Source organism: Ostrinia furnacalis, unplaced genomic scaffold, assembly GCF_004193835.3.
Source record: "Ostrinia furnacalis isolate ACB-3 unplaced genomic scaffold, ASM419383v2 OfSCF1353, whole genome shotgun sequence".
In the NCBI taxonomy this organism is placed as follows: Eukaryota; Metazoa; Arthropoda; class Insecta; order Lepidoptera; family Crambidae; genus Ostrinia; species Ostrinia furnacalis.
The window spans coordinates 457,832-482,806 of record NW_021131592.1 but is presented as its reverse complement, the minus strand read 5'-3'; the positions used below and the strand labels follow the sequence as shown (position 1 = coordinate 482,806).

Below are 24,975 nucleotides of genomic sequence, written 5' to 3'. Positions count from 1 at the left end.
CTCGCGCCGCCATTTTGTGAAAATTTCCCGCGTTTTCCGCGACAGATAAGAAATTTAAAAAGTTGTGATCGTCATTTCGTTGGACAAAAGGGACATGCTACTTAAAATTTTACTGAATTTGTTGTGATTAAAATTAGCAAGTATAACTTATGAATATGAATTTTTGATACACGTGCATATTCACATGACACTGACCTGATGAATACATCGATTTATTATGATATGACATTCAGCCCCGGCCCTGCTTTTGGTCCTTGGCAGAGAACTATATGTATTTGGAAGAAAATAATAAACAACAGTGAAAGTCTAGGTGAAATCTGATGACTAAAGACATTTAGATCGAAACTTTCCCCTTGTCTACTTAGATTTATGGTTTCACCCGCATATTTTTCAAACACTAAAAGTTGTTATCAAATCGAAGGCTCCATAATATTAAAAACACATTAGCTATCAGTCGTGTATTCCTTTTACGCGCCGACAACAGCTATTTAAATTGTCAGTTAGGCTATTTTTTCACTGTTTAAAACCAAAACTTAACTTCAGTGGAGCACAAAAAAAGTTTGTATTGTTTTACCTGCCAGTGCTTTTAAATAGCAAAAAACTTTTTGCTGTTTTAAAAATAAATCTACTAAGTACAGATTACAAAACTTTGCGATGAAAAGAGTTCCTTGTGAAAAAAGTTTTAAGTCGTGCAAGCGAAAATGGTTCCAAGGCTGAGCGATGGCACTGACGAACCTTCGTTTGTTTCGCCCCATGAACTCTAACATGGGATGTACACATCGTCAGGCGACCCCCATGAGGGCCACACCATCGGCATTGGCAAGAAGCCTGTCCAAGTCTGCTGAGACGCTAGTAGCTACTACCAGAGGTGGTAAGTTATTTTTGTTTAACTTTTTAGTTAAAAACAAATGAAAATTCCTTTCAGAAAATTGCCATGCTCAACTCACATTTTACTTTAATGTTTCGGAAAAAGTAGAGTCGTTACACTTAAATTATTGTATTATTGTAGACTTTTAACTTAATATTGTACCACTTAATAATTGGCTTTAAAAAAAAATAAAACTGTTTTAAACTTCTTTGACAAAGTTAGTTCTGAATGACGTGGCGGCCGGTGGTTTATTTATTTAAATATTTTATGTCGGTGAAGTTTGAAAGTAAACTTTGAGGACATTTAATTTTTAATTAAGTAGTCATAATTTAAGGAGTTTTAAACCATTGAACTCACAAAAAGGACACAGTTCTTTAGACCTAGTTCACGTTCAGTTCGTTCGTTCGTTTCAGCCAAATGACACCCACTGCTGGATAATGGCCTCCGCCAAGGTTTTCCACAATGAACGGTCCTGCGCTGCCCGCATCCAAGCTCTTCCCGCGACCTTAACCAGATCGTCGGTCCACCAAGTAAGAGGCCTGCCCATGCTACGTCTTCGTCTTCCACGTCAGTAATAAACAGTTTCACTGTCAGAACCGCGACAGAACGTGTTCAAAAGGCTCTAAATATTTTGCGAAAAGTTACAGGACCATAATGGCTTTAACTGGTGAGCTCAAATTCGAAACTCCTTATTGCCTGTCATTGACCAAACCCTCAAAAGACAACTGTCTACAAGACCATAGATCCAGCATTGTTTCAGCCAAATGACGTCCACTGCTGACCAAAGGCCTACCCCAAGGATTTCCATAATGACCGGTCCTGCGCTATCCGCATCCAGATTTTTCCCACGACCTTCACCAGATTGTCGGTCCACTTAGTGGTGGGCCTGTCCACACTAAGTATTTATCTTTCGGCCCGTGGTTGATGCTCGAGAACTTTTCTGTCCCAACTGCCATCATCTCTACGAGATAATGAGTAATTTTAGCAATTCGGCGGGCTATGTCGGTCACTTCAAGACCATACAGAAATTAAACAGCTACCTTATTTTCAGGTAAAGAACTACGCACTCGCAAAGCCCGCAGCACCGAGCAGCCTGGTGCTGGTCTGGTGAAAGGCACCAGCTCGTTGGGACTCCCTGCGATTGGGAAGCACTGGGGAAGGGACGACGACAGCCTTGCCAGTGGGAGGAATGGGAGGTTGGTAGTGCTTTAAAACTATTTTTTCCATTTTAGGAAAAAAAAACTGTTGTGCTCATAAGAAAATCTATGCACCTCCTCCTCGCTTGTAACAGTGTTACTCGTTGGGAAAAAAATCCCACCCCAACAGTGTGACTGGTTTTGAACAAGCGGTACTCCTCATTAATCTCTCTAAAACTAATAGTTATACAACAATATACAATTATCTATCGATTTAGATTCAAAATCAATTAGTATTTAAATTAATCATTTTGTACGCCACTTTGGGACGTAGCGGAGCGATCACGAAATCCAAATTAATGACTGGTACATTGTCGAAAGGCACTGGTCTTAAAAAAATGAATTTCACACCCATATAGTGTAAAAATCTACACCTGAAATATTTAACGACAAACATCTTTATTTTCCGAGATTTCGAAGTTCCACGGAAGTGCGACATTCCGATCACTTATCTACATTCGAAACCAAAATTATACCCGCCTCTGAAAGCCATGGCCATGATTATTGCATGTTATCGTCCACCATTGACCCTTGACTCCTCACGCAACTACCTGCCTAGTATCAAACGGGGTTCAAGAGCATTATGTTTGGAAGGATTCTTGGAGATTTCCTGCATAACCTTAAATTAAATATTATCTAAAACTTAATTTGACAAATTAATTAATAGCATTTCCGCAAGATCGAACTCATAATTTTTGTATCTGAATTTTGAAATGGCAAGTTTTAATATCATTTAATAATGGGACCCAAATAGTTTCAAAAGTGACAACAAGAGTTTAAATGTATCGTAATTCAAAAATAAGTATCGTTGTAATAAGCATTATAATATGAATGAGAAAGTTATAAATAAAGTAAATATTGGCAGTAGGACTGTTTTTTATGTGATAGGTGGCAGACGGATCAATACGAACTTTTAGGCTCATTTCTTACGGAATTTCACCTATTCCAATCAACCTAACCGTTTCATAGATTATTCAAATAGTTTTCCCGCAATTTCGAGCTGTCAATCTCCGGTGACAGGACACGAGCCAACATGGCCTCCAAATGTCAAGGCCCAGCGGCCAGTGTTTAAAGGGTTTTATTTTTAATTTGCTCATTATAGTGTTATAGTCGTGGAACAATACGTTAACTTCTTTCTTGTTTATTAACTTTTCAGTTTATTTACACTGCTGTTTATAGTAGAACCTGTAATTATATGGTGTTACAAGTGTACTAAAACTCGATTTTTAATGACTTCCAAAACTTAGTCATAATAAAATTTTGTGCTGAAAAAAGAAAATTGATATTATAAGCTTTTCATTCTTCATTTTCCAAAATCTTTCAGTCAAATCAAAAATACATACTTTAGTTACTCATAAAAGTACCTACTTTAATACAGTGTGAGTCAAAGTCCCAAAATTCAAGGATAAGCCGGCGGCGCAGGGTGGACATAGTCATGACTGCTTTAGGAAAAATAAGAAAAAAAATCTATCTCAATTATTTTTTAAGTTACACAATAAAATTTACACCCCTTATGATATTTTACATTACCACGACCACAATTTTTCAAATACTTCTGTTTTTTTGTTTGTATCGGCAATTTAAGTAGTGCTGCTGTCCACCCCAATTCTTAAAACCCTCAGAATCGTTGCAGTTTTTACACAAAAGTTAATCAAAATATGATATTTCCCTAAAATTTTGAACGATTTTTACTTTCACTCCACTTTGACTCGTCGTTTTGTAAAAAAACAGTATGAACACTACTGCGGCAAGTTTTTTATAAAGTTGACGCAACTATATCCAAGATTCCAAAATGGTATAATACGCGTACCATTTTTACAAGCACTTCGCTTGTTAGTTAGTATGGGATAAATCTTGCAATTAAATTTAAAACCAGTTCTTCTCAACCAATTGAGCTAAAATTTGGTATACTTATGTAAGTACGATGACATTGCAATATTATGGTATCATTAAGCTGGATGGAGTCTGGAGGTGGCCATAGGAACTTCTAAACGAAACGGCGGAATTGCATCTAGTTTGGGTTCGTTGGATATCTTTTCGAGCACTTTAGTGCTAGATGATGTCCAGGGTCCTGATGATGAAGTCAAGAGGTGGCCAGGAGCTGGCCAAAGGAACTCCTAATCGAAATGGCGGAAGATTATCGAGTTTGGGTTCGTTGGATTTGACTTCCCGAGCACTTGGACCATGAGATTGAGAAACAACTAAAAAGTGTAAAATAAAGTTATAAAAAAAAAAAAACTTTTTTAAAAACAAGCATTAATGCGAAATTTTACGAAAGAATTTAACGATAAAAATAATTGTATGCAAGGTTCAAATAATTTCGAAAGTTTGTAGCGCAAACAGAAAAAAAGAGGAATAAATTCCATGCGCGATTATAACTTTATTTTAAACTTTTTAGTTGTTTCTCAATCTCATGGCCCAAGTGCCCGAGAAGACAAATCCAACGAACCCAAACTCGATAAGCTTCCACTATTTCGTTTAGGAGTTCCTATGGCCAGCTCCTGGCCACCTCTTGACTTCATCATCAGGATCCTGGACATCATCTAGCACCAAAGTGCTTGAAAAGACAAATCTAACGAACCTAAACTAGATGCAATTCCGCCGTTTCATTTAGAAGTTCCTATGGCCACCTCCAGACTCCATCCAGCTCAATGATACCATAATATTGCATTGTCATCGTACTTACATAAGTATACCAAATTTCAGCTCAATTGGTTGAGGAGAACTGGTTTTAAATTTAGTTGCAAGATTTATCCCATACTAACTAACAAGCGAAGTGCTTGTAAAAATGGTACGCATATCTTTTTTGCGACTAGTTTTCTTAGAGTATTATACCATTTTGGAATCTTGGATAGTTGCGTCAACTTTATAATAAACTTGCCGCAGTAGTGTTCATACTGTTTTTTTACAAAACGACGAGTCAAAGTGGAGTGAAAGTAAAAATCGTTCAAAATTTTAAGGAAATATCATATTTTGATTAACTTTTGTGTAAAAACTGCAAGGATTCTGAGGGTTTTAAGAATTGGGGTGGACAGCAGCACTACTTAAGTTGTCAATACAAACAAAAAAACACAAGTATTTGAAAAATTTTAGTCGTGGTAATGTAAAATATCATAAGGGGTGTCAATTTTCGACGAATTTCATAATTTATTGTGTAACTTAAAAAATAATTGAGATAGATTTTTTTTCTTATTTTTCCTAAAGTAGTCATGACTATGTCCATCCTGCGGCGCCGGCTTATCCTTGAATTTTGGGACACGTTGTATATGAAACTAGATGAAACTGAACCTATTTTTATCGACAAAAAAAGAGGTCAAAAAATTTTTGAGTTTTTTTTAAATTTTTTTTCTTCCAATTACTTATTGTAAAGAAAACGTAATAACTTTTAAACTAAGCGGTATATCCTGATAAAATAAAAACAGTAATAATGATAAATAATAGGCGATACTAATAAAATACATAAAATACACAAAAAATGCCAAAAAATGATACTTTTTGAAAAAAATCTGCTTTTAAATTCGTGTTTATTTGGTTATTTGATAAATTTATCTAAAAATGCCCCTATAACAGGTGGCTTTTATGACTTTGTATTATTCTCAATCGTATTATCTTTGTAAAACCAAAAATCGCATGTCTCTATCCCTATCACAACATTTGCTATGATCGTTTGAACAAAGGCCTGCCACAACATTATTCTCCGCCACAGGTAGTGACAATTTTAATTTTAACTAAAATGCTTATTTTACTTCGAAATCTTTTGTTTTTATTTGAAATCTAACTTGTCTTTATCAAAATTACAAATCTAGAGCCATTTTCAGTTTCGTTGTTAACGAAGCGTTGAATGGCGCGCCCGGAGAGGCTTAGTTCAAACGATCATTGCAAACATTGTGATAGGGATAGAGACATGCGATTATTGGTTTTACGAAGGTATACGATAGAGAATAATACAAAGTAATAAAAACTACCTGTTATAGGGACATTTTTTGGAGAAATTTATCAAATAACCAAAAAAACGCGAATTTAAAAGCAGATTTTTTTCAAAAAGTATCATTTTTTATTATTTGTTGGCCTTTTTTGTATATTTTATGTATTTTTTTAGTATTGCCTGTTATTTAGCATTATTACTGTTTTTATTTTATCATGATATACCGCTTAGTTTAAAAGTTATTACGTTTTCTTTACAATAAGTAATTGGAAGAAAAAAAATTCTATAATTTTTTTTAAAAAACCCCAAAAAATTTTGACCTCTTTTTTGTCGATAAAAATAGGTCTAGTTTCATCTATTTTTATATGTACACTTTAACGTGACTCACACTGTATAATACATAAGTGAAGCTACGGTTTAGGTCTAGTTTTCAGTTAAATTTAAATAACAAAAACACCAGTATCAGTAACAAAACGTTTGCCTACAAATTGCTGCTATAAAAATAGCTCGAACGATATGAAATTGGTCAATTTGATATTCAGTCCATTCAGAAGGACTTTCATTGGTTTTTATCAAATATAGGTCGTTTATTCGATCTAGCTAGAGTGAAGGTAATATAATGAATTGTATTCCAAAGCTAGCGCGTTCATTCATTCGTGTACGAGTAAATTAATAATTCCATAGGTCCACACTTTGAATTGACCATTGTCTGTTTTATTAAGCTATTAATATGAACAATACGGTGGGCTAATTTTATTTTAAATTAACCCAAGAAAAAATATTATTTATGGGCATGGGCTGATATTTCAATCGTCAGGAAATATGTCAAAATGACTAGCCCCCCTAGACAAAACGCACTTTTTGATCGAATCGAAAATCGAATCCGTCAAAACTCCATACAAAAAAGGGGCTTTTCGACCACTTTTCGACTGGTTTGCGATTATAATTTGCACTTTGTCTAGACCCAAAGGTTATTCTTCAGTTAAAAGTTATCCGAACATAAAAACTTAAACTTTTTACAGTGTAGCAGTGCTCGCTTCTAGAACTTAAAATTACTGTTTCAATAGAGAGTTTTAAGGTTTTGCAAATTGACCTCTTTTGACCTTACAGAATAAATATGGCTGCGTCTAATCAAACTCTAGAAAGGGTTGATTTTTTTCTAACCACCAAAATGGCAATTTGGTTCAAGGCTTGGCTGAAAAGAATCCATTACCAATCTGAATGGGGCTTCGGATAGGCTTCAGCATTGTGAGAATAATTGGAAGTGTTGCTACTTCGGTAATGTATCTCTACAATTTTTGTAGTGTCGATGACTCTATTTTACTAACTTAATTCAAACTTGCAGAATGATTTTTTATTAGTTTTATTTCAATAACAATTCAGTTTTAAGAACTTTTTTTTTATGCATAACAAGGCAGATATTAAAAATTGACCACAAACGCACCTGATGTTAAGTGGGATGCAGTCCAGAATGGTACATTATCTGCCCTTTAAGTGCCTATTCACTCTCGCCTTGAAAACGCCCGGATTATAGTGTCGATGACTCTATTTTACTAACTTAATTCAAACTTGCAGAATGATTTTTTATTAGTTTTATTTCAATAACAATTCAGTTTTAAGAACTTTTTTTTTATGCATAACAAGGCAGATATTAAAAATTGACCACAAACGCACCTGATGTTAAGTGGGATGCAGTCCAGAATGGTACATTATCTGCCCTTTAAGTGCCTATTCACTCTCGCCTTGAAAACGCCCGGATTATTCGGGAAAGACAGCAGCAGGCAATGAATTCCAGTTCCTAGCTGTTGGTGGTTTAACTAACTTTTACTTGGGTGGTTTAAGTACCTACATGTACATAGTTCTACTAAAAGTAGTTAGGAGCAATATCCTTGACGAGGCGTCGAGTAAGAGACCCAGAATAGGGAATTGATACATCAAATCAAAACTTAACCAATCGATTTGTTACCTACTCAAGAGAAACATGTACCATTTGAATCTGTCACCTTAATGGATCTCTGGAAAATAAAGATCTAAGTCGTTAACGTATTGATTTATCAATTGATACACTTTTCTGCAATAAGTGCTTACTGCTTAGAGTTAGTTCCTTATTCTTTTCTTGATAGGCAAATTAGTTTAGCAGGGTCAAAGTCAGGGTCAATCAAGGATTACGCATATTACTTAGAACCGAATTATTCACGGGGCGTCAAGTGGTGAAACGGGCACGCAATCTTGGCATATATTACATTATATACCTGAGTGGAGACTCAGCGAAATTTCAGGCTCTTTAGCGAAACCGTGAATCATGATTGGTTGGTCACGCAACTAGGACGGACGGAATCTTGAATTAAATAGATAAAACTTAGATGGTTAATCCTGTAATTAATTGCTAGGTAAGGTTCATGTAGAGGAAAAAAAGCTACATAAAATATTGGTTTAAAATTGATTATATAAATACGTAGGTACAGTGGAAAAAATAAGGTAGGAAATATTGGCTTAAAATTGGCTCCATTTACGCCTCCTATTCAATTAAAACTGCCATTATTCGTTATTACATATTACTAACTGCTATTAGGAATTTGATTAGGTCATGAATATAGCAGGTGTTTGTAATTGGACAAAAGTTTAGTGAATGTGTGGGAGGGAGTATATTTTCAAACCAACATTTAATTAAATATGTAGATATGAACCTTTAGTCCTATGAATGAATGGGTGAACAAATGAAATAAAAGTTTAGTACATAAGTATAGAATTTGATACTGATCCATAAAAGGTGACGGTTCCTATAAACTTTTTTGAAAGATTAGTTCATTTAATTAGTTTTATATCGAATAGCTATTTGTATCGAAATAGTTTGTTTTAATTACCTACATGTAATTTAGATAGAGCTAAGTACTAGAGCTATAATAATATGTAGGCTTAAGGGAAGCGGGAAATGCGGGGCCGGTTCCTTGTGAAAAATCTTGGTGGAGACTTTTCCCAGCAGTATTTATAATAACCGGCAGACAGTGGTGACCGAGTTTGTTGCGGCGCTTCTTCTCAGCACTTGCCAAATGTTGGTCTTGAAGCGCTGGTAGGGTAAAAAGATTATGAGACATGTAGAGGCTAGAGAGCAAAATATTTGACGATTTGTAAGTACCTACTTATTTATTAATTTATAAAGAATTTTACAAATAAAGAATTTTTGACTTTAACTTTAGTGGACGTCTTTCAGTTGAAAAGGGTATAAGAACAAACACCCTTACATAACCTGAAAAGGTAAAACATGTTTCGAAGCTAATAACATCTTAGTTTATCCATATTCCCCCATTAGCTTTCAAAATATTATCACATCAGTTACAGTAATAAACCAATCAGTCTTATTGGTCAGCAATCGGATCGATCAGCGCCCACATAAGCGAAGACAATCATCTGTACAAACAATGCAGTTTTTATAATGGCCGGACCTTGACTATTCCGCTTTGAAGTTTGAACATAACTGCTGATTGCCCTTATGAATATCTAATGCATTTCTTGTATAACCAAGGAACTGGGTTAAATAAATAGTCTTTCCCCCGGTTGCTGAAGTGATATTTTAGCTTGAACGCGCACATCTTCTACTTAGGTATGAATTTTATATGAAATAATTTTTTCGTCAGGAAATGCATGAAATTGCATACCCCGGGGTAACCAGTGGGTTATGTGAGGCTCTTTCTGCAAGATGGGCAGGGCCTACTCACTAAAACCTGACGGTGTCCTCCCAAAGTCTTCGGGACGGAGCTGCGAGTTATTGTCCGAGCTAGAGCTAGACGGTCTAGCTAGACATTCTTTCGCGGCTCCGCCCCAGATGAAAAGAAACCAAGCCTTAGGCCGTATTCTAAAACGATATTTAAAGCTCGATTCAAACTCAAAAGGACAGGTACAGATTCAAGGTTCTGTTTAGAGATGCCGCTCTATACTTCACTATCCATTGTCCACCAAAAGTCAAGCTAATGCCCAGATATCACCTGGCACGTAGAGTAAATGGGGTGGTACAAAAGATCCCATGGGTTGGAGTGATCTATTGTTGTTTCAGCCGAAAGACGTCCACTACTGGACAAAGGCCTCCCCCAAGGATTTCCACAAAGACCGGTCCTGCGCCGCTTGCATCCAGGCACCTCCCGCGACCTTCACCAGAACGTCGGTCCACCTAGTGGGAGGCCTGCCGTACATCTTCCGACTCGTGGTCGCCACTTAAGAACTTTCCTGCCCCAGCGGCCATCAGCTCTTCGAGCTATGTGCCCCGCCCACTGCCACTTGATTTTAGCGATTGGCTATGTCAGTCACTGTGGTTCTCCTACGTAATAGTGATCTATGCTAAGGTATTTTCCTCTCAATATGATATAGAACAACAGAAGGTGGACAGAAGACCTATAAAGTTTGCAGAAAAGCTGATTGATGCGGGCTTTTAACCGGCAAACTCGATGATGTTGTCTTAATTTCCACTCTTATCCATTGGTCAAATCCATAACGGATTATACATATTCCACTATTGAAGCCTCGTCAAGTGGAAGTCTGTGATGATGATAATTAATTTGAGCATTTCTACAGCGGCAGCAGTCGTGCTGGCAGCGTGGACCGGAGTACCACACGCGGCTCCAGCACTACCCTCAACGGGGATGAAGACAATATCAATGTGGTTGTCAGGTAAGAATATAATACGAGTTTAAGTAATCTCAACAAACAAACAGCAACGTAATCGCTTTCATCATAGTGGGATCATCATCATCATCATCATTTCAGCCACAGGACGTCCACTGCTGAACATAGGCCTCCCCCAATGACTTCCACATCGCACGGTTGGTAGCGGCCTGCATCCAGCGCATTCCTGCTACCTTTATCAGGTCGTCGGTCCACCTTGTGGGTGGACGTCCCACGCTTCGTTTTCCGGTACGTGGCCTCCATAGTGGGATAATACCTAATAATCTTTATTGTATACCACACAATACTGGCAAGTAAGTAGAATGAATTGCAATACAACATTGAAAGGCAAAGTTTAAGCAATCATAATGTTGGAATATAATCTCTTGCAGGCAAAACAAGGATAGAATGTTGTTTGAGATAAAATGGGAAAGGAATTAAATAAATCATGAAGTAGGTCATTTTAATTCTATTTATAAGAATGACACTGAATTCAATATTACAAATTCTTATTATCATAAACATAATTATCTCACAAGTTTTTATAAGAAATGATAAGATTTTGTAACCCCACGTTGGGCGCCAAAAGTTGTTTTGATATCTACGTGTCTAGTATTAGTTAACTAGAATTACACTGCATTCAATATTACAAATTCTTATTATCATAAACATAACTATCTCACAAGTTTTTAAGATAAATGTTAGGACTTACTAACCCCACGTTGGGCGCCAAAATGTTGTTTTAATATCTAGGCGTCAAGTATTAGTTAATTGAGTTTAGAAAGTCTACACAGGTAAACTTTAACAATATCAATCACATTCCGAGTAGGCAACCACCTAATATACGAGTAAGTAATTAAAAAACGATAATTATTTATTTCAATAGCTATGAACGTTTGTTGCGGGTTGTTGACATTCTTTTGATAATAAATCGATATCCATTTCAATGGAGTCACATCCGCTATGACAGACAGCATAGCGTTTAGTGGGTGTAAGGTTTTTTCAAAGCTAAAGAAGTGTATAATACCTAACTAAACTAAAGAAAAAAAAAATAAACAAGCACACTCACGAATATAGGCATCAACCCTAGTTTAACGTCTTCGGAACCTACTAAGAAATAAATACTGGTTCTGTAGATTACTATAGGTTGAAAAAATAGTATTAAATGGTGGTGAAAATCAAACATCGATTGTATAAATCAAGAAAACATTCAAAAGAACTACCTAACTTACATTATGTTTTATCATTAGCACTATTTTAAGCTAGGTTAAATTAGACTCAAAATATTAGTAGATACCTACCTACTAAATCTTTAGGTCCTACTCTAAAAGTTTTAACTACTTAGATCCTCGACATATTAATTGTTTTTGTTTGAAAGGTCAGAATCTATTGGCACGTTCTAACGATTACTATTTCATTATTAAAAGTCAATTTTACTACTAACATCCGTTGTAGATGGTAGGTACAGATTAACATGAATGACTGACAGTGTCTAATTCTATTGTTTTTATTTCATACCGAAACACCAACGTTGTTTTGATATATGGAAGAATATCTAATGAATTGGAAAACCATTAATGTCAATTTCTAAAGGAGCTTACATTAAGGTAGTATTAATCTTCTCAAATAATAATTGAACAGTAAATTATTAGCTACAAAATTGTAAGACAGGCCTATGAGTATAAGGTTATTTTTACCTACTTTATTATCAATCCTTATGACTAGGAGTATTAACAATAAGTACTAATTTTATTATTATGTAACAGTAGTAGGTACGCCCTAGGTAGGAGTAAATCTATACTAATATTATAAATGCGAAAGTAACTGTCTGTCTGTCTGTCTTGCTTTCACGTATAAACCACTGAACAGATTTTGATGAAATTTGACATAGAGATAGAGAGAGTCCCAGGAAAGGACATAGGATAGTTTTAATTCCGGTTTTTGAAACGAACGCGCGTGATAAAGTTTTTCTGTGACAGACAAAATTCCACGTGGGCGAAGCCGCGGGCGGAAAGCTAGTAATTAATATAACCAAGAGTATAACAATTAATTATGTACATAGTCACTTAGTAGGACTCTAGTAGTCTGTAGTAGTGAATAAATTAAGTCAATTATGTTTCCCAATTATTGAAGGCCTATGGTAATAGCTAATGAAGGACTCGTCTAACATTATGACGTATTTAAATTGCCCAGTAATTATCTTTCGATAATAACTAACATTAAAAATAAAATCAATAACGTTTATTGTTTTAAAAATCAATTGCTCAATGTCATGATCGGTTCTGTGAAATGAAAGAATGTCTGGCTTAAGTTAAATACTAACTGAGGTCTAAAGAAATATCATTGATGATCCAGAATAGGTATGTACCTACCTACCTACAAATTTTTCATGAATTCAGAAAAGTAATTATTTTTTATTCATAAATATTTTATGAAAACAACTCTTATCACAGTTGATTTTTATCAAACCAAACCATTAATCTTTTTTGCAAAGTACCTAAATAAAATTAAAATTACCTACTCAGAGAAACATGACTCATAGACGCTACAAAATATATCTATAGTTAAAAGTCAAATGACTTCTATTAATATACCAATATCATGGTTTTGATCCACAGAATACGTCCCCTCAACGACAAAGAGAAGGGCACAGGTGAACAGGAGGTCCTTGAATTTCCTGGCAAGGGGCAGGTGATCTGCCACACCATGACACCTGGCCAGAAGCCCAAGGTGTTCTCCTATAACGTCGTCTTCGAGCCGGCTGCGACACAGGTTCGTACCTTGTACAGGTTCAGTTTTGTCGATCCTGGGTTCGATTACCACGTTGGACACAAATGTTTACAACTATCGTTATTAGGTTTCAGACTTTATGTCATCCTGTAACTGTTACAGGATGACATAAAGTCTGAAACCTAGGGTAGGTCTACATACCACTATGATGACTATCGTGAATAATAGAAGAAGCAGGAAATCTATGATAAGTACACGAATATAGAAGAAAAGGATTACTTGAAACTACTGTCAGAGCTGGAGAGAATAAATGCCTTGACACCTGCTGTTTAAGTTCTGTTATATCACCGAAACAAAATTCTCGATTAGTCTGAGAAAGCCATTCAAAATCCGAATAGGTACTCGTAGTTACCCAATTAGGTACCTATAGCTACCATTACCCTCTGACTATATTATATTACAACACTACTCCTATTTTTTAGGAAGACGTATTAGAATATTCTGGAGTGAAGAGGCTGCTCGAGATGGCAGTGGAAGGTTTCTCCTGCACAGCCTTCTGCTACGGGCAGACAGGGAGCGGGAAGACACACACCCTCACTGGACCTCCAGGACTGGTGAGTCAGCCTTCCTGACCAAGCTTTCCTATTTTGAGAAGCTTTCTTTACCAGACGCCTGTAAAACTGTTTAATCGTGTCTTATTCTTAGTTTTCGATAAGTTTCAAAATAAAGATACGTTACAAGCAGATGGAATACATAATGGAAAAAATGATATCCGGCTCGAAGAACCAAGTTGTAGCTTACAAAGGTAGAACTTATAGAGTGCCTCTTTAGGAGTAACTTTGACGCGTACAATATGTGTAGAAGAAACCAAATGGCATTTACTATGTAAAGCAAGTTTTTAGTTTGTATCAAAATGTAGGTTTTGAAACACCGTTAAATGTAAATGTAACGAACAACTAACCTAATAGCTCACCAATTAATCGTAGCTACGGCTACAACGTAAATTTTATAAACGCGTGTGTTTACATTGTAGAAGAGATTATTATAGCGAGCACTAACGAGCACCAATTACGTCTAATAACAATTTATAAAAATTATGATGACCGACGGTAAGGACTGGCGGCGAAGTGGTATCGATTTTGAATTATGACAGTCTCTACATACTGAATAGAATAGATGGATAGATATCGAGAATATCGGCGCAGACACGTATAGGAAATGAAGAACAGATCTAAATAGTTTTTAAAACCATCCAATATGCATATTATCAGCTCCATCGTAAGAGCATTATTATTACCTACATTATTTTATGCCCAAAGCAAAACCATGACAGCGAAACTCTACCAAAACATTACTATGTTCACACTTTCGTTCAAAAACAGTCTAGGGCCTACTTATCAGCAAATGGTGATATTCTACTGAACTTTATCGACAATTTTAGGATATTTGGAAAAATCTAATTTATTTTTATAGTTTACTGGTAGTTGTTTACATAAGCCATGTTAAACAAACTTTTATGATGACATTAAAATGTGCTTAACAGCTTGTTGCTAGGGTTATTAAACTCCTACACGATAGAATATTTTTATTGTAACGACTGCCAAATACTTTTCTTATGATTTATTGATAGTTGTTAAATTGATGTTTATTTTGTACCTTCTATACTTAGTAAATGAAACAACTTTTCACGGCAGTAAACTAATGAACCAAATATTAATTGACGTTCTGACAAGAAAGACGTATTGTCCAGAATATACACTCAGTCCCGTTGTAATGATGGGTTAAAAATACATCCTATTAATGATACTGGCTTCTACGAAAACTTGATACCAATTTTTTCGTTGAAGAAAGATAATTTAGCTCCTATCAAATCAATCATAGTAATTAGTTTCTGAACCAACTTACCTACTTAAGTTACTGTAACCACCCCATAATGGTCTAGAGCCCACCTCAGGATGTTGGGATACCGATGATATTACTCAATACACTAATGAGCTACACGAAAAACCATCGGGCATGTCAGGTCTCTCCCCCTCTGAAAAATTTTCCTACATACGCCAATAAATACGCTAATGAAAGTCTTGACTTACTTGAATTTGTAATCTGCAGGTTCTTCATGATTGCAGGCGAAACACTGAAGTACTGCAATAATTTTATAGTTGTTCAACTACTTCTTCCATTTTAAAAATAATTAATTAACACCATTTTCGAAGAGCACGTCTTGCCCGGCAGAATGTTGATAAAATGAATGCAATCAACTTATTCAATGCGGGTAGTACCATAGCTATTTCTATAGCGAAAGTAGGGTATTAGCTCTCACAGTGATTATGTCATGATTCAAGTAGTTACTTAGTTAGAGAAATACCCACATGTGCTGCCAAGGAAATTCCATTCATTCATTCCCATTCACTCATGAGCCTATCTGGCAGAATAAATATTTAAAAAACATAACCCACCTTCCGTTGCAGTCGAGTAATACTCGTTCATGTCGTTTTAAAAGTGTGATATTATGAAATGACCCGCATCGCGTGTCACCCGCGTGACGGGTGGTTTGTCGGACTACCTACAATCATTTTCATTAGGTATGTTGTCCGTTGTCCGTGACTGACGATTTGTTCCCGCGGCAATAAATCACGATCCATAGACGCAATCACCGTTATGAATATGAGCTTGTGATTGTAGATGTTACATACATCAATCATTGGTTTTATCATTAGTAGGTAGGTAGCGTTAATAACGCGTCCTTGTATGTAACCTTGCGGCTTGCAATAGCTGAAAATAAACCCATTGTCGTTTTCATGTCTTAATCATAATATTAATTTATGATAAGTAATCCTTCCCATCGAGGATTTTATCGTATCATCATCATCTCAGCCACAGGACGTCCACTGCTGAACATAGGCATCCCCCAACGATTTCTTTATTGACCGGTTAGTAGCGACCTGCGTCCAGCGCCTTCCTGCTACCTTTATGAAGTTACGCTGCGTTTTTTACGTAGCCTCCGATCCAGAACCTTGCTGCCTCATCGGCCTTAAGTTCTGCGTACTATGTGCCCATTGTCACTTCAGCTTGCTAATCCGCTGAGCTGAGCAATGCCTGTATGTAATCCTACCGGCTTAACTTTTTAGATTTGATTTTCAGCATTAATACATCATTACAATACTGCATCACTGACTTGACGAGCATTTATTTGCCTGTAACGCATTTCAGATTCGTCTCTTACGCTGGGTTGCGTCATCTTACCATTATCATTATAGTTACGGTTAAAGTTTAAAGTTAGGTGGAACAACTCAGCTTTACACGAGTAGATTTAAGACCCACTATTCTAATTAAACGTCCATGAAAATAAACACGGAACACATAAAAGTTCATTAATATCATACAAAAAACACCGACATTAGTAAAAGGTAACACAAACCATTAAAAACTTAAAGCAATCAATATTTACTGTCAATTTCGAAGAACTTTAGTGATAAGAATCTAAACACTGATTACAGCTAAAGTTTAGTAAATAAACGATTAATAATTCAAAAAGCTATAAAATACTGCCAATCGATTGATAACACAAAACACTTTCGCCTGATTGCCGGGTTGTAACTATAGAAAAATAATTATTTTTATGGAACCCCATTTCACAGGACATGTGACTATGACATACCAAGGTCGCCAAATCAAGGTGTTGTAAAACCAATAATACCTAATACTTAACTACGTGTCCTTGGAATTGATTCTAGCTGTCAAGAGAAAAATAAAGTCGAGTTTTTCTCATACAAAATATGAATAGGTAATGTTATTTACCTACTTACCTAAATATTTATTGTAGGCAGCTGCAGCAGGTAGCCTATACTAAACAAAACAGGCACATAAAAGAATTACTAAATCGGCCTCACCTCAGTAAGGCCCGGTTTCTTCCACTGTATAGTCTGGTCTGCGAGCACGTAGAATTTTGTCCAATGACCCCAAGCTGCCCATCCTTATCGCTTACGCGTAATGATATTGCTGTCGCGACTGTGCGACGGGCGCCCGCAGTGAGTGTGCGAGCACGATAGCAACCTAAAAATTCTACGTTCTCACAGACCGGGCTTTAGAAAGCTTTCGTTTTGAATGCATTTGCTCCCGGCGGGATTCGAAACCGAAGATTAAATGGTGTACTGCTATAGTAGCGCAGCTGGTCGTATCTAGCTGGGCCATTCTTATTCTTACGCATTTTTGTGTGAGATGTAAGAATAGCATATGTATTTAAAGAAAATCAGTGCACTGTATATTAATTTACTTAGTAAAATACCTCTATTAACTAGACCCAATATCATTTTTATCATAAAACTATTAGAAGAATATTTAAAAAAAGTTACAAGTCCAAAATGTCACGGACCGTGTAGTGTGAGATTCCCGGATTTGGACATACCTACAATATTTTTTTCTGAAGAGATGTTATGTTATTCTGATAAATATTACAGTAATTATGCAAGATTAATACATGTTATATAAGACTGTTAAAAATTAATATCAATAATAATTACCATTTTTTATTTTGAACACCAAACATTGTGTGAGCAGTTTTTGTGTCACAACCACGTGCGCCACTTTAAATATGCGTAACTCGGTAAAAAACTATCTTTGATATTGACATCCCTTGCTAAGTTTTTTTAGAACAGTAACATTGTCATCTTATTAGATTTGCAAATGGCTGAACGTAGTGAGTGAGCCGCAAAAAATTATTTCCTATTTATTTGAAAAAAGGGACAACCATAACACGTCCATCCCGTGTACGGTTTTTAAAGGTAGGTATCAATGTCACGCTATTGTATAAAACATAATTATGTACCTCATGCAGTATAGTTTCAGATAATTGCACAAGATCTGCTAATTCACAGATAGTTTTTTGGATATATCGGACACGTTCCAAATTGTCACGGCCATGGTATTAAAAATGTGTCACTACCGCAAACTATTTAAGTACATGGTCGTGACATTACAACGCGTGGTTGTGACATTCTATTTTTATTATTTTAATAGTTTTTGTTGTTCTGCTAAATTATTTTGTGTATAGTGCAATTTTTAGGAGTAGCCTTTTAGTAAGTGTACTTATTTTTCGCTAGTATGATTTTCTAGATGCCACGATGGAAAAATTATTGCACTTTCTCATTTCTGCAGTAATATCAAATTTTACTGAGACAGCTCCCGGTAAAGGCCCTGCAGAGGTGGTCGGAGTTGTTTTAAAAGGAATTGCTATAAACCATATTTTTAGTGGTACGGTGACTATGAAACATGTTTAAGTTGTCAAAACCAACTGTTATGTGAATCCTGCAGAAATCTCATTTGATACTCAATTAGGTACCTACTGTGTTTAAGATTTACTAATTTGTTAAGCATATTATCATATCGAAACCATGTAGGTAGCATATCGGAAGCATGATCAGATAGTGCCAATAATAAAAAGTCTATTTTTTTATTATCTAGTAGATATATTAACTACCTGACGGTATTTTAGATCTCAATTTTAATTAAATTTTTGGATGTTCAGAAAAAAGTACATATTACCAAATAACACCTTTGTTGATGAAACGAATTTAGTGTATTTTATTGTTAATCAATTTAAACTATTATGATATAAATTTAACAACATAAATATTATTATTTACAGTAAAAATGTAAAACTGTCACATCCGTGTCATGCAGTGTCACAGCCGTGTTTACATAGGCTATTTTGTTTCCTTTCCGAGGGCTTTAAGGTTGTCCATATACATCAAAAGTATGCTTTTGGTTTATACTTTCGATACACATCGCAAAAAGTTAAAAAAAAATTTATTTAATTTAAAAAAAAAATTGGCACAAATTTAAGAATGGCCCAGCTACCTCAATAACTTCTGGTTACTTCTTTTAACATAACATTATAACATTATTTGTATTGTATTGCTGTTGGTTTTCCGAATAATATAAAATAAAATAAATAAAATAAACATTAAAATTCTTACAGGTAGAGAGAGGCACGAGTCCTTACTCCCCAGAGCACGGCCTGGTGGTGCGCTCCTTCGTGTACCTGTTCCAGCTCATACAAGAGCGGCCTGAATGCCACTTCATCCTCAAGGCTTCCTTCTTGGAGATATACAATGAAAAGGTGAGTGAACGAGCGCCGAACGGTAAAGGGGTCGGACTGGCCGACTCGTAATCTGAGCAATACGGGTCGAACCCCGCCGCCGCTCGACTATTGTGGTGAGCCCAAACGTAACACAAGCATATTTTAGCTTACCACGAGAGGCTAACGGTTTAATTAGTAATTTGTGCAATACAAATAACTAATATTGTTATTAAAAAAATCTTCGTTATTCGATCGAGGCGAAGATGTCTGACTGATAAATGCATGATGATTATTTCTAAAAAACTTCAGATCAGACTCCAGACTTCTACCCAAGACATGCGGAAAATGTGGAAAGCAGGAAGGTCCAATTAAAATCCCAAGATGATTGCAGTTTCAGTTAGAGGTTCAGTTTTAGTTTAGCTGTGAAAATTATGAATTTAAGTAGGGGTAGGTAGTTTATGCCATATTGACATGAAGAAATATGATACCCCAAGATGCAATAAATGAATAAGAAACTAATGGTTCCAGGTGATTGATCTACTGAACCCTGGCAGCGCGCGGAAACCGCTCCAGGTGCGGTGGTCAAAGGAGAGCAGAAGTTTCTACGTGGAAAACCTGTTCACAGTAGATTGCGAGCAGCTGGATGACTTGTTTGCTGTTCTGGAAGAAGGTAGGTATACATCTACAAACAGTGGCGGCAGTCGGCCCCGGGTGCCAAGCATTAGGGGGTGATAATGGGGCGACAACTCAGTCGTGCAGATTAGTAGCCAATGGCGCATCTGCACGTTAAGGACAAGGGGCAGGACCATTAGCGTGTCATTTTCCACGGGGGGCTTGGCCCCTGATATAAAATGATACGGAGAACTCCATACTTAGATGTGGTAACTTAGAAATCCTTTTTTCAGGGCTGATAAGCTATAAAATGATGTTGACTGTCCAACCACTAGACCTTGTAGCGGCCTTACAGCTTTTGCAGTCCTATTTTATAGAACAGATACGTTCTCTACGATGTAATTTCTCCAGGAAGACCTTTATTGTTTTCTTTGGAAAATAACCTTCATTGAGTGGTGGAGACTTTCTATCCCTCTCTCTTTCTCTCCCCAGGCATGAAGAACCGCGCGGTAGGCGCGCACGCGATGAACGCGCACTCCTCTCGCTCGCACACGTTACTAAGCGTGCGCGTGCGCCGCGACCTGCGCGCCGACGCCAAGATCACGTGCTCGACTCATGGCAAGATCAACTTCGTGGACCTGGCCGGCAGCGAGATGACGAAGAAGACTCACAGCACGGGGAAAACGCTTGAAGAGGCCAATAATATAAACAGGAGTCTTATGGTTTTAGGTGAGTCTATTAGCCTGGGTTGGTACTTGGTAATTGCAGGCCGATAGGCAAGAACAACAAAACTGATGAAGGTGCTGGAAGAGCAGTAATATGCGTTGAAAAAGTATATCTATCATACATTAACAGTTCTACGTGGGCTGAATTTATGGATAAAATGGATGAATGTGGAGGAATGCAGAAGTCTGTTTCCGAGGCCAATACTTCACAAACCAGGTATAAACAAAGTAATACTATCTACATTTTAAGACCATGGGGAAATATAATTTATGTTTCAGGTTACTGTATAGCACAACTCAGCGACGGAAAGAAAAGAGGCCATATCCCATACCGGGACAGCAAGCTGACGAAACTTCTAGCCGACAGTCTTGCCGGGAACGGAGTCACATTGATGGTAAGAGTTTCAAACTAGCTCAAAGACTCGTAGCTGCTGCCTTGAAACTTTTGTTTAACGTCGGGAAATGCTTTGTGCATACCCGCTAGTTGATGAGGACGGCCAGTGGGTTATGTGGGACTCTCCCCGCCTGTTCAGTAAAGGCGGAGCCTACCCACTAAAACCCGACGGTATCCACCGGAGCCCAATGAAATAGAGCCGCGAGTTATTGTCCTAACTTGGACATTCGTCCTCAGCTAGCTGCCTTGAATCTGGTCAAACGAATCTATCAAAATAAAACTTGTTCCAGATCGCGTGCATAGCCCCAACGAGATCAAACATCAGCGAAACCATCAACACTCTTCGATACGCCTCTAGAGCTAAGAAGATTAAATCCAAACCTATAGTCAAAATGGTAAGATCACTTCTTGAACTTCAATCTTAACCAAATTGAGAAAAATTATAAAGAAGCCAGGTTTTCCACCGCGAGCGGAGCGAGTAACCACTCCGTTTAACTTGCAATACAAATTGCTTACGAGTACATCTGTTTCCACCAACAAAGAGTCGTGCGAAAATGTAATAAAGAGGACAAAGTGTAAAAATAAGCCCGTTCATCAAATAACGCACATCAAAAACCGCACTCTTTCTAGGTGGAAAAGCAATCCTATTTTACACGAACACGTGAACTGTACACGACGAATACCGCTACTCTAACGCTAGACATCCCTAGTTCATTCCTCATTCTTCTTTGGCGGTGGAAAACGGGTTTCAGTAATGATGGTTGATAATTTCAGGATGCGAGAGACGCTCTAATACTGAGCTTGAAGAGGGAAGTGGAGGCTTTGCAGACGGAAAACGAACACCTCAGGACGGCGTTACACGTGCAGACAGATTATACTTTGGATAGTTACAGTAAGTACATGAACGTCATTCCCATCTACTCTCTTCGAACTTGCCACCGGGGTGGTGGTTGACTAGGATTTACTAGAACTAGGATTGACCTTCCAGGACACTTTGAAGTACCTAAGCCTGAAGACCTAACACTATTGTGCTCATCAGTCTATCTTCGTCCACACAGCTAAATATGTATTGTGTAGCAAGCCTGCCTCAATGACCTTTAATTTTTCCGACATGAAATAGATTCTGAAACTATAAGTAGGTAGGTAGTTTCAGAGTAAACAACAAAGAATCCATTTATACTTTAAACAAAAGTATAAATCATTTCAGTTTGTATTTGAACAGGTTGAAACAAATGATTGGCCCAAATATTTATTTAGCAGCATTACGATTTGCAGCTATTTAAAGCTACTTTTTTTCGTCTTCAGCGTGTAGCCTCCATAGCTCAGGGGTTAGAGCACTGGTCTTGTAAACCAGGGGTCGAGAGTTCAAATCTCTCTGGAGGCAGGAATCGATTTATTTTATTAATTACTTTTCTTGTTTAATACCGTTAAGATTTGCAGCTATTTAAAGCTACTTTTTCGTCATCAGTGTGTAGCCTCCATAGCTCAGGGGTTAGAGCACTGGTCTTGTAAACCAGGGGTCGAGAGTTCAAATCTCTCTGGAGGCAGGAATCGATTTCTTTTATTAATTACTTTTCTTGTTTAATACCGTTAAGATTTGCAGCTATTTAATGCTACTTTTTTCGTCGTCAGTGTCTGGCCTCCATAGCTCCATAGCACAGGGGTTAGAGCACTGGTCTTGTAAACCAGGGGTCGAGAGTTCAAATCTCTCTGGAGGCAGGAATCGATTTCTTTTATTAATTACTTTTCTTGTTTAATACCGTTAAGATTTGCAGCTATTTAATGCTACTTTTTTCGTCGTCAGTGTCTGGCCTCCATAGCTCCATAGCACAGGGGTTAGAGCACTGGTCTTGTAAACCAGGGGTCGAGAGTTCAAATCTCTCTGGAGGCAGGAATCGATTTCCTTTTTACTATTTTCTTGTTTAAAATAGGTAGTTACTAATGAGAACATTTGCACACAATGCCCACCTTTTGAGTCAGGTCCTACGCTATTCTCTAAACAAGTACGTACTTCTTCGCTCCATTTTGCGTCTCCATCTTACATTTGCGACCATAGCTTAGTTTAATAATAATCAACTAATCATAAAGCTACATTGATTGCAGCAATTTCTTTAATCAGTTTTTCTACATTTCAGGTAACCGCCGCACACCGCCTCAAATTGAACCGAACAAACTCTACCAACTGCCCCAATCAGAGCTGGTAGACCTGGTGCAACTGCACATGCAAGAAAATACCGCGTTGAGGACCGAAAACACGGAACTCTTCAACGTGAGGGACCAGCTCCTCAGGGACCAGGAGTTGCTGAGTCGGGAGAACGAGAGGCTTTTGAAAAAGCTCGAAGATGTCAATTCGTGAGTAAATGCTTAGGTAGTATGAAAATGAATCATAGCATAGGTACAATGATTTTAGGCCTGGTTTTCACCAAGGCGCAGCGGAGAGAGATGTGTCGGGCGGACTATTTTTCTATAGAATTTGACATGGGGCGCTGTGCGGAGCGGAGATGTGCAAATAATGAAATCTGATTGGTTATTCAAAACATGCATCTCTGCTCCGCTTCGCCTTGGTGAAAACCCAGCCTTATAGGGATTTTTATATGTATAGTGAAACAAATGAGCAAGGATCTTCAGCCTAAGAGACAGGCTATTACTCGTATTTACTTAAATTAATTAGCTTAATGGAAAAGCGGTTACATCACAGGATATGGGTATATTTACTAATCACTATTAAAATAATGAGCTGCGAAATAATATTTTTACTTATAATTCCATAAAACATAGGACAAAACCAGCCTATCCTGACCTCATTTCATGTACGATGTTCTATGTATCCTAAAGCTAACATTTGGCAATGTTCTTTAGGACGATTTTCGGATTCAGCTGATGTCCGAAAGATCAGAGGTCAGTGGAAGCAGTGGAACGCACGACACGCATGAGAATTGAATCACCTTTCACCTAAATATAAAACAAAATAAGTAAAAATGGTTTAGGTGCATGATGATAACAAAGAAATAATAAAATCAGCACTGTCACGTGTGGATTAGACTAGTGAAATTTTGATATGGTTAATTTTACAGAGTTATACATAATACTTGTCCAATTAACCCTTTATCTGAGGATAGGACATATGGAAGTATTATGGCATCATATTGTGACCTTAATCAGTAATGTAGGATTTTCTGTTTTAATGAATATGCACTTGTTAACATAAAGCCAGGTCTCCAACGCATGTTTTGCTCTACAAAAACATGTCAACATCCAACAAAATTGCCTACAAAAAATGTTGAATGTTGACATGTTTTTGTATATTGTGTAGGGCAAAACGCACAAAAAAGCGAATTGGTCCAATTACGAATTGGACCAATCGCGAATTGGACTAATAGCGAATTTGTGAATTTTTCACGATTGGCCCAATTGCGAATTGGACCAATCGCGCCTAAACGCTTAACTATAACCCTTAATTATACATACTAATAGCACAATTAATTCCAGTGTTTGCATACGCTCACCCATCATTCCTGCGCGACCAACGTACTCGGACGGTGGGACTATTGGCGCCAATGTTTGGACCAACCCTGCCGTGGCCACGCCCAACGTTGGAGCCAATGAAAACACTTTTGGTAAATTAAACTTGAACAAATAAAATTGTGTACTGCTAATGTTTATGTTTTGCAAATGTATAAATTACTTGTAAATAAATAATAGCAAGCATAGTATGTTGTAAGCTTAATTATGTATAAATAACTATTTTATATGTAGATGTCATAAATATTTGTTTTAAAATAAAAAAAGA

At 37.0% G+C, this 24,975-nt stretch overlaps 1 protein-coding gene and 4 non-coding genes across 7 annotated transcripts; all 5 read left to right on the top strand.

Moving 5' to 3' along the window:
- Positions 1–24,975, top strand: LOC114352425 (Kinesin-like protein at 54D). Of its 3 annotated transcripts, XM_028304036.1 has the most exons (14): positions 1–871; positions 1,920–2,064; positions 10,556–10,651; positions 13,264–13,417; positions 13,858–13,989; positions 19,353–19,493; positions 19,983–20,124; positions 20,559–20,795; positions 21,071–21,186; positions 21,476–21,580; positions 21,960–22,077; positions 23,321–23,537; positions 24,045–24,083; positions 24,675–24,805. In XM_028304036.1, the coding sequence occupies exons 1-13, from the start codon at positions 721–723 to the stop codon at positions 24,064–24,066; spliced, it is 1,776 nt and encodes a 591-aa protein (XP_028159837.1). In that variant the 5' UTR covers positions 1–720; the 3' UTR covers positions 24,067–24,083; positions 24,675–24,805. The 3 variants fall into 3 exon arrangements, with proteins under 3 accessions (XP_028159837.1, XP_028159835.1, XP_028159836.1); XM_028304034.1 differs by lacking the exon at positions 24,045–24,083 and having other exon boundaries at positions 24,675–24,975; XM_028304035.1 differs by having other exon boundaries at positions 24,045–24,805.
- Positions 22,497–22,569, top strand: TRNAT-UGU (transfer RNA threonine (anticodon UGU)). The gene has a single exon. It is a non-coding gene; the product is annotated as a tRNA-Thr (tRNA).
- TRNAT-UGU (transfer RNA threonine (anticodon UGU)) lies at positions 22,660–22,732 on the top strand. Its single transcript has one exon. It is a non-coding gene; the product is annotated as a tRNA-Thr (tRNA).
- TRNAT-UGU (transfer RNA threonine (anticodon UGU)) lies at positions 22,833–22,904 on the top strand. The gene has a single exon. It is a non-coding gene; the product is annotated as a tRNA-Thr (tRNA).
- TRNAT-UGU (transfer RNA threonine (anticodon UGU)) lies at positions 23,005–23,076 on the top strand. The gene has a single exon. It is a non-coding gene; the product is annotated as a tRNA-Thr (tRNA).

Bases quoted from the DNA above. Each gene is read 5' to 3' on its own strand.
- LOC114352425 (XM_028304034.1), top strand. From the start codon at position 721: ATGGCACTGACGAACCTTCGTTTGTTTCGCCCCATGAACTCTAACATG. The intron at 13,990-19,352 runs GTGAGTCAGCCT...AAATTCTTACAG, and splicing joins TCACTGGACCTCCAGGACTG to GTAGAGAGAGGCACGAGTCC. The intron at 21,581-21,959 runs GTAAGATCACTT...TGATAATTTCAG, and splicing joins CCAAACCTATAGTCAAAATG to GATGCGAGAGACGCTCTAAT.